Source organism: Lytechinus variegatus, chromosome 15 (genome assembly GCF_018143015.1).
Source record: "Lytechinus variegatus isolate NC3 chromosome 15, Lvar_3.0, whole genome shotgun sequence".
Lineage (NCBI taxonomy): Eukaryota > Metazoa > Echinodermata > Echinoidea > Temnopleuroida > Toxopneustidae > Lytechinus > Lytechinus variegatus.
This window is the reverse complement of record NC_054754.1, coordinates 31,807,546-31,822,997: the sequence shown is the minus strand read 5'-3', so window position 1 is coordinate 31,822,997 and position 15,452 is coordinate 31,807,546. Positions and strand designations below refer to the sequence as shown.

General features: G+C 36.6%; 1 protein-coding gene across 2 annotated transcripts in view; it reads left to right on the top strand.

Annotated features, from left to right (window-relative positions):
- LOC121428304 (TNF receptor-associated factor 2-like) overlaps window positions 1-15,452 on the top strand; it is a 62,958-nt gene that overhangs the window by 31,444 nt on the left and 16,062 nt on the right. For both annotated transcript variants that reach the window (XM_041624860.1, XM_041624859.1), the window contains exon 5: window positions 1,704-1,880. In XM_041624860.1, coding sequence (XP_041480794.1) covers window positions 1,704-1,880 — 177 coding nt within the window. The remainder of the gene's footprint in view (window positions 1-1,703; window positions 1,881-15,452) is intronic.

Here is a 15,452-nt window from a genome sequence, read left to right as displayed (position 1 = left end):
TGGTTGGGGATTTTTTTTCTCCGCTGAACTAAGCAGTTTGAGCGGGAAAACTATGAATGGTGTGTGCGTGCAACTTTGTAATGCTGATTTGAGTTTCATTTTCACAGTATATTGAATGCTGCTGGTGGGAAGATACTTTGGATGAACATGCAGTTAAAAGATATGGGCATGCTTCAATTGAATAATCATTATCATCAGCTTCCCAAATAATATGAATTGATGTAGGAGTGAACTGATCTATAGGATACACAATTCCATTTAGACCATGTCGAATGCATCATTTGGAATTTATCATAAATTGAACATATAATACCTAATTCACAATAGGCAGACCCCCCCCCCCCTCCCTTCTCCCCAACCCCTTTCATGTGATCATCTGCGCCATATTCATAATACTGAATATTTGACCCTTTTTGATGGTCTTAGATCTTAAATTGGAGGCCTTCCCTCTTTTTCTGAAATGTTTTCTTCAGGGGTAGTTATGAAATCTTCCCTAGAGTCTCCTCCATTTACAGGGGTGGGTTGGGACAATTTTGCTGTCTTCATTCCACAAAAACCTGTAATCTATGGGACAAAATCCTTTTTTCACCCTATTTAGGGGATATATCAAATAATGTTGGATAAACATAAGTGTAAATATACATAAAAAATAATAAGGGTGGACATACATGTATATGTACGGTAAGATCCTTTCTCTCATATTAGAAAATAGGACCCCTTAATTTACATTTAGCCAATAAAACAGGACATTTTAAAATCAGATTAAACCATGTGGATACATGTATTTATGCTTAAAATTTCAGGAAATATGAAGACATAAATTTTATGATTTCTATGACAATTTAATGACATTTTATGAAATTCAAGTGTAAATAGAATACTCTCTAACCTTGAACATACTCATGCCATGGTCATGCCTTTAGTATCCGTAGCACATGTGAATATCTCCATGCATCAATATAAAAGTGCATCAGAGAAAATATATCAAATATTAATTTAATTAGCAATGTGATGGTTACTCACCTTGATTCATTCATAGTCCATTACCAGAATATACCACAAATTGTGAGAATTTGACAAAAGAGTATAAAATCAACATTCACCGGATGCGAAAGCTTGTATTGTCCGCGTCCATGCATTTGCCGCCATTTTGTCATGCATGTCGCGTGCAGATGGGTGTGACATGATCTATTGTGAGTACTCATGACAGAATAGTAGAGGGTAGGCATTCCATTTTCAAAGTATAGCTCCCTTGATTTAAAGGTTCATTGTAGCGTGATTTTATCATTCAAGGTTAAATGATAGATGTAAATATCAGAAATGTGTTTAGAGCCTTTAGACAAGATATATATATAGGATGGATCCAGTTTTGATCGGGGAGCAGTGGTGTACAGACATTTTCTCCCAAGCAAAAAACAATAAAAGAAAACATATCAAGGGTCACCATCATAGAAGAGAAATTGCCCCCTCCAACCCAAAAAATGGTGATTGGGGAAGCCCCCCCCCCCAGATAAATGTACAGCTTGGTTTCAAACTTTCAATTCATATCGCAAAACATAATCACATAAAAATAACTACATTTTAACTACCAGTGCATTTTATCGTTGACAAAATCAAAGTTTTATGCAGGGATCTCCATTGAGTAGTGTGTTATTTTCTATTTTTCTATTTCTACTTTTGATTCAAAACCCCATTACTTTTAGAATCATGAGCGAAACTGTGGCGGAGTCACGCGCATTCAATGTAAGGTGTTGGGATGCGGGAAATGGCTGCCAGAGAAACGAGCGCTTGACGTCCATCGAACAGACGAGTGGTGTCCCATGATACTTATCATGAAAGCAAGGCTAAACCATGCAGAAATTGTACATCTCAGTATGAGGGTAAGTATAGGATATACTGGCCTTTAGTCACATAAATGTAAGCCTAGTTACCACCCATATATATTTTCAACTATTCAACAAATTGCTTGCAGCTTTTATCTTGATGCATTCATTCCAAAATTTCTATGACCCATGTATGTTAAAAATGAGATAAAGAAATGTAACTCCAAGGAAAACCCTTAGCCTATTTCCATACCCCAAAAGAAAAAAAGTAATGGTACTTAATACATGCAGATGAAAGTTTTGCTGCTGGCAGCTTTTATCTTGATGTATTTATTCCAAAGCTTGCCTGACCCATGTTTCTTTTTTTTTTTAGATAAGGAAATGAAATGTAACTCCAAAGAAAATGCTTAGCTTAATACCATACCTCAAAAAGAATTTAAAAAAGACAATGGTATTAATCAATGAAGATAAAGTTACCTGGCTTTTTGCATTTGATTTTTAACACATGCACTACTAGGAGCTAATTTATTTTTTGTTCCATGGCAGAATCCAAGTTGTACCTGAAAGAAATTACTCACTCTATACATTGTATCATGAGGGTCTGAATACACTTTATCAAAAAGTGGCATTTTTTTCGTTTCATTCATTGTATTTATCACATCAAAGTAATCTCAATATACATGTACAATGAACAATGAAACAAAAAGATCGAAAACAAGGTAATATGAATATATCTTTGATAAGATGATCATTGAAAGCTCACAAATAGCTTGTGGGAAATGATACTCATTAAAAGAATTATAAATAGAACGTACCTTTGGTTTACACCAAAAGTTGAGGTTGATTTATAATCAATAATTGAGATCTATACATTACATTCATGCCTGTGTGTAAATACCTCCCGATACCAAGGGGTATTATATTCAGGTTACCTAGCAACACGTCGAATCAAAGAAGGCAGCAATATGTGGTAAAATACATGTATCAGTTTCACTTACCTATTCTTGGAATGGCAGTTCAGATCAAGATGCTATTACCATGTCCATACAAATCAATAAACAGAAACAGCTGAATAATAATATTCCAAAATACCAATGAAATCGTAGATGAACACTATAATGTGTGACAAAATTGATCATCCAAGTATCAAATGACTGTTAATGGATACAGACAGACAGCATAGAACTTGAGAGTTCCAGCAATGTGTTGATCAACAGTTACGCAATATTTGTTTTTTTCCCTGGAGGGCTGGAGACGTCATAGCAGCTGCTGCTTTGATTCAATTATAAGATTTAAAAGAGGCATTAAAATATCAATTGGTTAATATCAAAAGAAAGCACTCTTGACCTCTATGGGCATTTCCCCTTTTTCTGATTTGTATTACTCATCAGTGCTGCTTGTGGCAGAGAATGAACCTGTTGGCTTCTGTGTTTATTTAGGTCCCTATAAATCATTGTCCCTTGTCTTTTTTTTCTTTGCATGTGACACAGAGGAAAGTGAGTGATGCATGCATGCACAGATACTGTACATATATTCAAATATAAATCAAGCACCCTACCCACCCCCCTCCTTATAAAAATGTCATGTTCCTCATTCTGTTTTACAAATGATTTTGAATTCATTCATTGACTCTCCTTCATAATTTTCATTAACCTATACTTTATCCATCCATTTATAACTACTATAGGTGCTGTTAGCCACCTATGTATTTGAATTTCCTTTTAATTGTAAACTAAATCTACAATTCAAGTTAGGCCAACTTATTATTATATACAACATTCCTGCCACATCATAGCACTATATGACATATTAGGACTACGACCAGCTTCACAGCCAATGTAATTAGTACTTAAATTATGAGTTGGACGAAATCCGCCTCAAATATATCTAAACATGAATTAATCCCACATATTTTATTTCCCTTTCAATTTCTTTCCTCACTGACTATTGATTTTCTGCATGATGATGTAGGTAAATGGTTTGTGTCCAAAATAAAAATTGGGACTTAAAGATAAATTCAACACAGATGTTGTTTGAAGGTTTGCATGGTGGCATGTACAATTGCTGATGTGGTTTACGGTACACCATGTGGAGTGTTATAGAAACAGTGGATAGAAGAGAAGAAGTGGATAGGCGAGAAAGTGGAGATTTGAGAGTAGAGTATTCTTTCTTGAAAATAGTCCTGAAAAGGACTGTAAACCAGAAGGAATGTTGAGTGAGAACAGCTTGAGTAGTAGAGCTGATGATGAGATGCTGGCTTGAGTCGGCGAGTAGAGATGATGAGTAGAAGGGAGACTCGACGTTTCGGACAGGTTGACTGTCCATGAAGACGGACAGTCAACCTGTCCGAAACGTCAAGTGATTTTGTTTAATAGGAGGATGACATCTCATATCACATGTTGAGAAACACTACTGCTTTGCCAAATTTCTGATTGCCCTAAAACTGTCTAATTCTTATTTCAGAGTGAATGAGAACAATTTTCACCATTTATAACATACATTCTTATGCCATGTCCTGAGTTATTTATTAATTTATTTATTTCGGTTTTATTTCAGCAGGGTAGCCCTTTCAGTTACAAAGCTGCTCTACCAAGGGGCCCTGCACAATATAAAAACAAATACATATAAATAACAATTTACACACAAAAAACTTACAACTATATACTTAACTACAATTATTTACTCAAGTAAAATCACATTAAATTGAAATTAAAAAACTAAAATCACATACAAGCAGAGTATTTATATTAAGTTTGATAGGTAATTAATTATATAGGTACACATAAGACATCAAGACTTTGCCAACTCATGGCTCTACCCCCACACCAATTTCTTAGCATTCAGGCTTGAATATTATTTGGTTTTGTTGATTATTATTTGTGAGGAATTGCCGCCGCACCCACATTCCTAGGTAGACTTAAATCCTGATTTCATTATGAATGTGTTGATATTCAATAAAATTCCTGTTTCATCATCCATAAAGTAAGGTGGAATTATTTCATGTGACAATGCATTTTTCAAAATGGATAAGAGACTTTACATAAAATAGGGGAGTGATATAGAGGAGGGGGTGGGGGAGGAGGCATCTGCTATTAATCTGTTTATTAGTATGTATGTTAATCTGCAAGGTCTATTTTGTTACTTATAATGGCTACTTTCTTTTGTACTTTTCTGGGACTGAATGGCACTCAAAGCCCTGTATCTTTCCTCAGATTCATCTCTGATCTAAAACCACATAGACAAACCTGTTTATTGAACACACCCCCATAGTTTTTTTCTGAACAAGAAAGAAATCTTCCATTTTAGATTATACTATACATGTACACGTATGCGATATCATGCATGTACCTAGTACAAGTACATTTTGAAGTGGTCCAAAGTCCTTAAATAGAGTGTTTGTTTACTGAAATATGAAATGAGAACTCTAGAAAAATATATACTGGTAGTTTTGAAATATGGACCCTGTAGTTTTTTGTAGCTATGTTTTCAATGATGTAGGGCACATTTGCATTTTACACAACTTTTTTACCTCTGTAGAACTTTTAATGTGTGAGTTATTTACATGTAGATATATGTAGGAAGATATTTGACAGGATATTTTTACTTATTTTCCTTCAGAATCTAAATATTTACTTTGCATTATGGTGTACTTGTCTGTTTCAGTAGACTATGACTGAAGGACTGGGTTCATTTGTATTTGATGATTTATGACAATTCACATAAATGAGTAGATTATATCAAAAGAACTTCGAACCATGGGAATGAAAATATATGATCGGTGGTGACAACCCTCTTTGAAGGAGAAAACGACAAAGGTCTTTTTTTATGTAGTCTTTAAAGGGGAAGTTTACACTGACATTAAGGGGTTTTTGTTTAATTGTAAGAGCAGAAAAATAAGTATTGATGAAGATTTGGAAAAAATCCATCAAATTATGCAGTTCAATGATTTTTTTAAAGCTTTGATATGAAAGCTTGATGTCATATGAGCAGCTCAACAAGTGTGTCTCCATGCAAAGGCCAGCGCATATAATTTTTGCTGAACTTTCAATTCGAGAGGGCCTTCAGTACACAAGGCATGCGTAGGCTACTCATTCAAACCCTTAATTTGAGTGAAGGGTTTGCTTAGCAGACTAATCGCAGAATTTATAATTGAGTTATGTCACATGACAAAAGTGGCAATTAAATCACTCAATCGTGAGATGCCCCGAGGCTACATGTATTTGCACAATGATTCAAGGGTGATGATCCAGCAAATAAAAAAACCCATTCTTATCATAGTAAATACAATACATGTACATCGTAGGCCTTCGTAAAAATAAAATAATAATCCGAGTATGAAAATTTGCTGTTCCTCCCAAATCTTATAGGAATTGAAGGAAAAATTATATATTTATGATAAAAGTAGCAATATTTTGAAGAAAAAAATTTGGGCAAAATGAATTAGTGAAGCTGACTGTCAAATTTTAAAATAAACTTTGGTTTCATGGTATGATATGTGCTGATGTACATCTACATGTAGAAGAAAGAAACAAACTGTTTTAAATTGTGAACTTTGAAGTGATCTCAACAGGCTTTCTCTGAAAAGATTTTGAAGCAGTTAAGAATGCATAAAGGTACATGACAATCATATTTTAATTTGTTTATTAAATGGTACCATTTTCATTTAAAATCTATTTTATCATAATTTAGAAAGTTTATGGATCTAGTTTATGAGATAAAGACAAAGGGGTAATCAAGTATGAATGATTGTTTTTCATACGCCGTAGGTCACATGACCATGATCAAAGATCAATATGGGTCAATGGACATAGTATTTTATTTTATGAATGTTTTCTTTTGTGAATAAATCAATAGCTGTTTCCTAAGTCAGGACGGCTGCTATATTCATTGAGTTGCATAATTCAGGCGAGACTGCCTGGGGTGTTCTACTTGTTTTTCCATATGTTGTAACCATTGACAGTTCTGACAATTCTGCTTTGTATGAAGACGCAGTTGATGTGTTCAGCTAAATTTTCTCTCAAGTACTTCCCAAATTTTTAATTGTGTATTTTGCCTGGTTTTTAATGGAACAAAATATTCTACACTTACTAAAGGATCTGGACTAAGATGTGAACTACTGTACACTACCAATTAGAATTTCTATATATTTTTGTTGATTGAATACAAACCTGACTTCAAAGTCATCAAACAGTTGCTGTAGTTACAGTCACTCTGAGCTTATCAACTCCCAGGATTTAGTAGTTGGTATCTGGCACACTGAGCCAAAAATTTTGATAGGGCCAGATATGGAGTATTAGGCAAAATTTAGAAAAAGATGCAGGTGAGCAAAGAAATTTTGACATTTTTGTCTCGCCCACCAGAGGTGAAGGCGAGACTTAGGGATCCAAATATCTTCCGTCCGTCACAAACATGTAATGACACATAACTCCACAACCGTAAGTCCCGTTTCAACCAAACTTTGTCATTTTCAAGTTTACATGCAAGACTCCCTTATGACACCTAACTCCTCAACGGTATGTCTCTTTTCAACCAAACGTGGATGGTAGATGGACTTGGGGGACCTGCATGTAATGCTGCAGTCTGAGGTCACATGGTAAGGTCAAAGGTCACTTTCAGGTCAACGTTAAAGTTTACATTTAAGATTCTCTTATGACACCTAACTTCACATCCGTAAGTCGCTTTTCAACCAACTTGGTGGATGGTAGATGGACTTGGGGGACCTGCATGTTATGCTGCAGTCTGAGGTCACATGGTAAGGTCAAAGGTCATTTTCAGGTCAAAATTAAAGTTTACATGCAAGGCTCTTATGACAAGTGTTATTCCATCCCAGTCATTTTACAATGAAGTTTCGATATAATTCTCTTGCGTGCCCTCGCAAATTATGATATTTCTGGTTATTTTCATAAGTGGGCGAGACACAAAATTGCTTTTGACTTGTTATTACAAATACATGTATATCATTTTCTGATAGATTTTGACATAATATTCTCAAAATAATATTTCACCCTTCTCTCTCTTCTTTTTTTTCCTTCTTTATTGGTCGGGATGTTTTTGTGGCGAGTGGGGGCAAGTGCCCCCTAAGCCCCCTGCCCCCCATTCTGCATGCCACTTAATATCACTGTCAGCAAGGGGAAGTTTGTGATGGTACTAATGAAATGAGCGAAAGAAAAAGTGTTGACGTAGCTCCAACCAATCAACATTAATTGTAAATACTCTACCCGGCCTACCTGGTGGTAGAGATCTCATCACATTTTCTATTCAAGGTTTAATTGATAACATGTTGTCGTCTCATGTTACAATAACCGAAGTTCATTAATATTATTGGACCCATTCGACCATCCATGGGAAGATAATTTTGTTCAATTAATTCCCATGGGGTGCACACAAAGCTATTTATGTCCTACCAGTAGTATTTGAAGCGAATTGAGTTCAATGAAGAAATCGTTAATTCCATCCAGGGGTATCGCTCAGTTTACTTGTTTCATTGGATAGTTAGCGTGAGATGATTCTGATTAGTAGAAAAACAAAAATTGGGGAGGGGGGGCTGGTCATGCGCCCATGATTTTTAAGCTAACTTTCAATAGTGAAGATTCAAAAGTCAAAACTATTAATGGGGGGCGGGGGTATCCCCACCATTGTGAATTTCCGCACTTGCTACAAACTAGCGATGGCCTTATCCCGTTCTTTGGCTCTATGTAATGTATACGATTTCTTCAATAGCGCCGTCTTCGGTGACTTGTAGTGCACTTGAGATTAATTAATACGATACGACAGAGGCGATAGAATGCACGATCTCTCGGCGAGCATGGTGTCACAGACCTGAAATACGTGCAAAGGTAGAGGGAAAACTACAAAATTGTATTCAATAATCGTGTTGTTTACCCTAGTGATAGTAACTAAGCAACAAGATGAGCACTTCATCATATGCTTGCTGTTTAATATCATGTTGACTACTATCATAGAAGATACAGAACAGGAAATTTATTGATTTGGATCAATCATTATGGATTTGATCAATTTGCTGGTATGGGAAACACTCCATTCTTTTGTGTACTAACTGCATATATGGAGCAGCTATTGATTTTTTTTATAGACCGGTTTTCCCCAGAGTATCACGTTTTATTCTCCCATGAAATGTAGTGCTGTGCATTTTTTGTTTTTTATGAAAGTATTTGGGAGATATTTTTTTTATAAAATAGGGGAGCACACAGTAACTGAGGTCTTTTCAGCTTATAACAAAGGAATCTTCTGAAATTTCATAATTCCAATTTAATTTGCTTTTCATGTATGGCTGTAATGTAATCACCGATCACTGAATTTCCGTAGATGCAGCTGTCTTTAGGTGTCTTTACAAATATAAACATCCACACTCACATTCACTTGAAAGTTGTAATGCTCTAATATCATCATTCAGGGCTGTATACCACTTCCTACAGTGAAGTCGAAATGAAACGTATTGTTTGAACAAATATGCGAGAGCACTTCCAGCACTGGTTGCACAGATTTGCGTGCAAAGTCAACTCCCTTTCATAGTGTGCTTTTCCATCGTAAACTTCGCTGATGAAGTTAGCCAGCGTAAGGGGAAAGTTTCCAGTATGAAAGATACACAGAAGAACTTTGCCAGTGAAAAGGCCAATATGAAAGCTCTCCAGAGACCTGCTGTGATGTCGTCAGAGGTCAAATTTCATATCTCCAAAATCCCCTGAGATTCTGGGCACTTAAAGCGGATGGCTGATCAATCCATAGACTTAAATACCCTCAAACATACATTTTCTTTTTTGTCTCGCCTGCATAGCAGAGCGAGACTATAGGCATCGCTTTACCGATGGCAACGTCATCATCAAATCTTGACCTAAGGTTCAGTCTTTGAAATGACATCATAACTTAGACTTAGAAAGTATATGGACCTAGTTCATGAAATTCCGACAAAAGATTAATCAAGTATTACTGAACACCCTGCCTGAGTTTCAGGTCACATGACCAAGGTCAAAGGTCATTTAGGGTCAATGAACTTAGACCATGTTGGGGGAATCGACTTTCGCTGGGGAGATGTCAGTGCGAAAGGGCACAATATTCTCTTCCCTGGGGAAGTGAGGAATTTGTGCCGGAGAAGTTTGCTGGGGAAGTTCGCAGGGGGGAAATGAAGAATCTGGTAATTAAGGGGTATAAGAGTCAATCTTGAGCGGGCTAACAGATCCCAGTGATCTTCCACTTTTTCAGCACACTGGGGATTCATTGAATAAGAATAGAATCAAGACACTTTTTTTACAACTCATTTGATTTATCTGCTCCAGTTAACTTTTGTCTCTGCTGTTTTTGTGTGTTTTTGTAAATCAGTCGAAACTAATATTTCATCAAGGTGAATAAAATCATTAACAGATCAGATGACAGACATAATACAACTGTCTTTGCATTTGATCTCTTTAAATTTGTTTATCGGAAGACTGTTATCTGTGTGCATCTATATTTGTTAGCAACGGTAAAGACAGTAGGCCTACATAGTTTTTGTGGCTCAACTTACCCCACAGATGGGGCAAGTTAAGGCATTTGACATCTCCTTTTTCAAAGGTGACAATGACTTTCAGTGTGGGGATAGAAAGTTATACATACATGTACATGTACGTGAAAAGTATTTCAGAAGAATTAAATTCTGAGGCAAGGTAGTTATTTCTACAAGATTATTAATCATATCAATTCTATTCAAAAAGAAAAAAGTGTCGCAACTTACCAGGCCTTCGCCTACATGAGCACTGCCCCCCCGGGGGGGGGGCCACTTACATTGACGAGTGGATACCATGCGCGACCAAAAAAACACGTAAAAAGGATGTCTTTTTCACGATAGGGCACGTTACGTACGTAACGTGATAAGGGTGTCAAAAACGCAAAAATAATGAAAAAAGGGTATCTATTTCACTAGGAAATTTACGCGTTTAGGGTCGAATTTGCGGGGATGATGAGACAAAATTAAAATGTCTTATAAAGGATGTCCTTTTTGCCCCAACACTACGTATTTAGAGTCCGATTTGCGCGGGGTGTAGAAGGTGGGGTCGTACTAAATCAAACAAGGTAAAAGCCGATGACCGAAGGACCCGTAACAATAAAACATTCCTGTACTTGTTTAGGGGTTCATTTCAGGGAATATTTGCCAAGAGTATCGTTTTGTTTCGAATACTTGTTAAGGGTAGGGTTTCACACGCCAATACTTGTTAAGGGGTGCATTTTCAGAATATGGAAATTACGTGTTTAGGGTGCTTTTCGAGACCCCACGGTCGCGCATGGTATCCACTCGTGAATGGAAGTGGCCCCCCCCCCCCCCGGGCACTGCCCTCGATCATGTCATTCCTACCACAAATTTAATTTTTGGATTGATATTCATCTCCATTGTTCACTTGGATACACATAGACTATCTTGTTTGACTAGTGTGCTTTAAAAAAAACAAGGTTGTTATGCACTGGCCTCCCATTCAAAGCCAGGTGAAAAAGGAAAGAAAATATTGGGAATGTAGCATAAAATAACTTGCTCCAAGTTTATGATCTAGTGTGGTAGAAAATGAAGAACAATTCTGTTCTTTTCCTCTGAAATGCAACATTCTTCTGATATGAAAATCATTTATTAAGAAACGGTACCTTATTCATTTGTCCATCAGTGCAAGGCAATAATAATTGGAGTTTCCAGCCGTATCCAGGTGGTAATGTTTCACAGTATTTTATTTTGTTGTGTTTTTATTTACATGTGTATGCTGGGGAGCCATTAATACTAGTTTCATACCCCCTCCCCCCCCAAATCCTTCCTGTATTTTCCTGGAAAGGTCAATTTTGTTTACCCAAATCTCTCTAAAAATATGCATTTTCAGATAGAGAAAGAGTGTTCAGAACTGTACACATAATCCTACTACAGAGCAGTTTGCATTTTGGGGGAGAGAGACATTCAATATTGTACAGCGCAATATGTACCAGCCAGCTACTTTAAAATGCATGTTGTTGCTTAGCTGTTAAAAGGTTGTATCTCACGATGTAAATTTTGTATATGGCAGCTCAGGAAAAGTTGTATTTTAGAAATAAAGAAATAGTGGCAAACTCGTATGAAAACAGTGTCCTAATTTCTATGGATAACGTTCCTATAGTAGAGAATATTCTGTCATAATTCTAAAATAAAGCATTTCTCAGCTGTCAAAATAAACTATCAAATTTTGAGATACAATGTTCTAGCAGCTCAACGATGCTATTACGTGGCAAGCCAGACAGAATCAAATCGTTGCATACATTTAGTGCAACTCAGTAGGGCAAACCTTACACACACTGCACTGCATATAGATGATAGTGATCTCCATAATTTATTTACCGGTATGCACATTTTCTCCTGTGCTTTCAATACACTAAATGTATGTACCAATCCTAATCTTTTTGACATTATTACAGAACTCTGAGAATCTTTGCACCTGCATACAGTTGCATCGATCATTCTTTATGTATTCCATGCATGTACATGTTTTCAGTGAAAATATATATGAAATGAAAATAAATTATGAATGCTCAGTGCAAGATGAATTGAATGGAATATGAATTCAGAGTTTGGGGAATTAACAACCAAATAAGATACTCAACTCATGATGAAATGTACAAAATGACTGCTGTGGTAGAAACTATGTACAAGGGAACCTCCCACTTGCCTGATCGTACATGACTCAGTTTATATTTTCCCTTAAGTACCTCACAAGGTAATGACTCACATGTACATACTTCACCTACCTTGTAATGAGCTTATACTGATCTGCACATAACATTATGTTGAGCAATAATTAGAACAATCTAGAATAGGGCTATACTTGATGGCCCGAATTCACAAAGGTGGTTTTGAAAACCTACGGTTGAGTCCATGTTTTATGCAGATTTCATGTATAAATTACGCTTAATTTAGCGCGTACCGGGCGTGTGTATAAAACATGTCCAGTGCTGATGCGCACTTTTGTCACAGTGCGCCAAATTGACGCCTGTTACCATGGTTAGATACGATATTTTATTCACGAGTCCACTGTTTGAAGAGTGGACTCATGAATAAAATAGCGTTGATAACCACGGCAACAGGCGTCAATTTGGCGCACTGTGACAAAAGCGCGCATCAGGAATGGACATTTTTCATACACGCGCCCGATACGCGCTAAATTAAGCGTAATATATACAGGAAATCTGCATAAACCATGGACTCAACCGTGGGTTTTCAAAACCACCTTTGTGAATCCGGGCCGATGGGGTCTTTTTTTGGGGGGGGTCGAATGATAGCACTTGGGTGGGGTCTTGTAGCCACATGATTTTAGAAAATAATGTTGCCTGGGAATTAAAAACATTGGGAAAAATTGTATTCAACGTGTTTTGTTCTGGATTATGAATTGATATGCTGAAAAAATGATATGAATAAACATAAATGTTCTCTTGGAGTTTTTTTCCTAGAAATTTTTACTTTCATTATATTGAAAATTGATAATTTTTCTCTGAATGAATGATGGAAGAGAACCAAGCATACAATGTATGTTCAAGTGCTAGGTGGAATTTGAACACCTACCAGTGTCTACTATAGTCTAAACATTGATCACAAATTTAAACAATGATATTACTGAAATGGTGTAGCTTTTCCCTAGCTCTTGAAAAATTCCCCTTCTCTCTTTCTATCCCTAGCTGTTTAATATCTCTGTACTCTCTCTCAATTACCCTGTCTCTCGTTAATTTTTTTATTAAAATGGAGTCTAATAATGCAGTCCATATTGATGTATTCTAAAATGGCCGTTCATCTACCAGTATATGATAATGAGCTTTATTGTGCACAGAACCTTCATTGTCTCTATACAGTCACTCTTTGTGCATAAAAATGTCCGTAAGTATATGTTGCACAATACATGATGGATGGATGGATCGTAATCTAATTTATTTTCTATTGTAAATGTCAGATAGTCTACTTCAGTATCACCCACGTCAATATCGCCCACGTTTGTAATTTATTTTTAGTAGGCTTTTTGTCAGCACTGCAGACTGTGGATATGTATAAATGATATCTCATGCTTAATATCATAGATTGAATTTTCCTTTGAAATTAAGAGTAGTAGCCATGCAAGTATGTTCACCTTGTTCATTTAGACTGACCATATATAATACTGATAGTGGTCTGTCATTGTAGACTAGTGATGTGGTTTGGAATTCCCCAATATATTTTTGCTGAGTTGTTTTGATGGGTATTGGATCATAAGGGCAGGCAACTCCCATTAAAGAGAGAATGTAAAGAAAGGAAAGGTTAAATACCATGCAACTGCTTGCTGCTGACATGGACCTTTATAGTCTGCTGGGCAAACCCTTCACTCGAGTTCAGGGTCTGAATGTGCAGCCTACTCATGCCTTGTGTACTAAAGGCTCTCTCGCTCTGGAACAGCGAGTTTTGTATAATGTGCTAGTCTTTGCATCGAGGCACACTTGTTGATCAAAGTTCCAATGAGGGTCTGTGCCTGCAGACTAGATGGACCTATGAAACATGTACATGCACACTAAACTGGCAAAGCTATGTGTGGGGAATTCCCTCATATATAGCCTACATGTACAATTGTAACTTCCTCAAGTGAATTTGGATATAACTAGTTGTTATAAACCCACAAGAGGAGGAAGTATATGTACTAAATTTAAGTCTTTAGATGTGTTTACAATTATTTTTTTCTTCTCTTCCTCTTCTTTCCCCATAATTACCAAAATCATGTAAACAAAATCCACATCATGAGGGTCGATATACAGTCCTAGGTTAAAATGATGATGTAAATAAGAAAAATCCAGTGCATTTGATCAGTATGGGTAAACGGTGGTCTGGGACTCAAATTAATCCAGTTTGCTATGTGCTCCTCCAGCACCCCCTCCCTTAAGAAAATGATAGTTGGGTATCTGTAGTAAAAGAAAATGTAACATACCCCTCCCCCTACACGGCCCCCCCCCCAAAAAAAAAATATATAGTCACACAAATAAATTCAATGCAAGCAGTTTCAGCAAAGGGTGTAGCCTATTAAACCCTAACTCAAACCTGTAGGTGGAAAGAAATACAGGGCTCCATTCAACTAATACCCCTTTCATAAACCCATCCTCCAATTAGCCGCCTAAGAGTAATGCGGATAATTTAATAAAAATTGCGTTCATAAACTCCAAAAATAATCTGCACTATTTTTACGAACGCCCGTCCTGAAAAAGGCGGATAATCGTCATGGCAACCGCACACACCCCCTCCGATGCGGTTGTGTTGGAAAAGGGTGACCTTGTGACCGCACCATGGCAATTATCCGTATTACTTTTGAAATGCGTTCATTAAGTCAAAATCTGGTCACGATGCTGCTATTATGCAGATAATTGCAGCATCAAAATAATGTGAATAACTCTGGTCCTCCGATTTTACGACAAAATTATGCTGCTATTAGCCACATTGGGTTTATGAAAGGGGTATAATATTCATTTGTGTATCTTCTCAGTTTCATAGATTATAATTCTTGAGTTATTTTCTCAATTGTTTTGTTTTGTCCTCAACAAATCAAAGGGTTTAACTCAATTTGTCAGAGCTGACGGGTTTGTGCAGAAAACTTTCATGTACACCGTCAGGATGAGTGAACC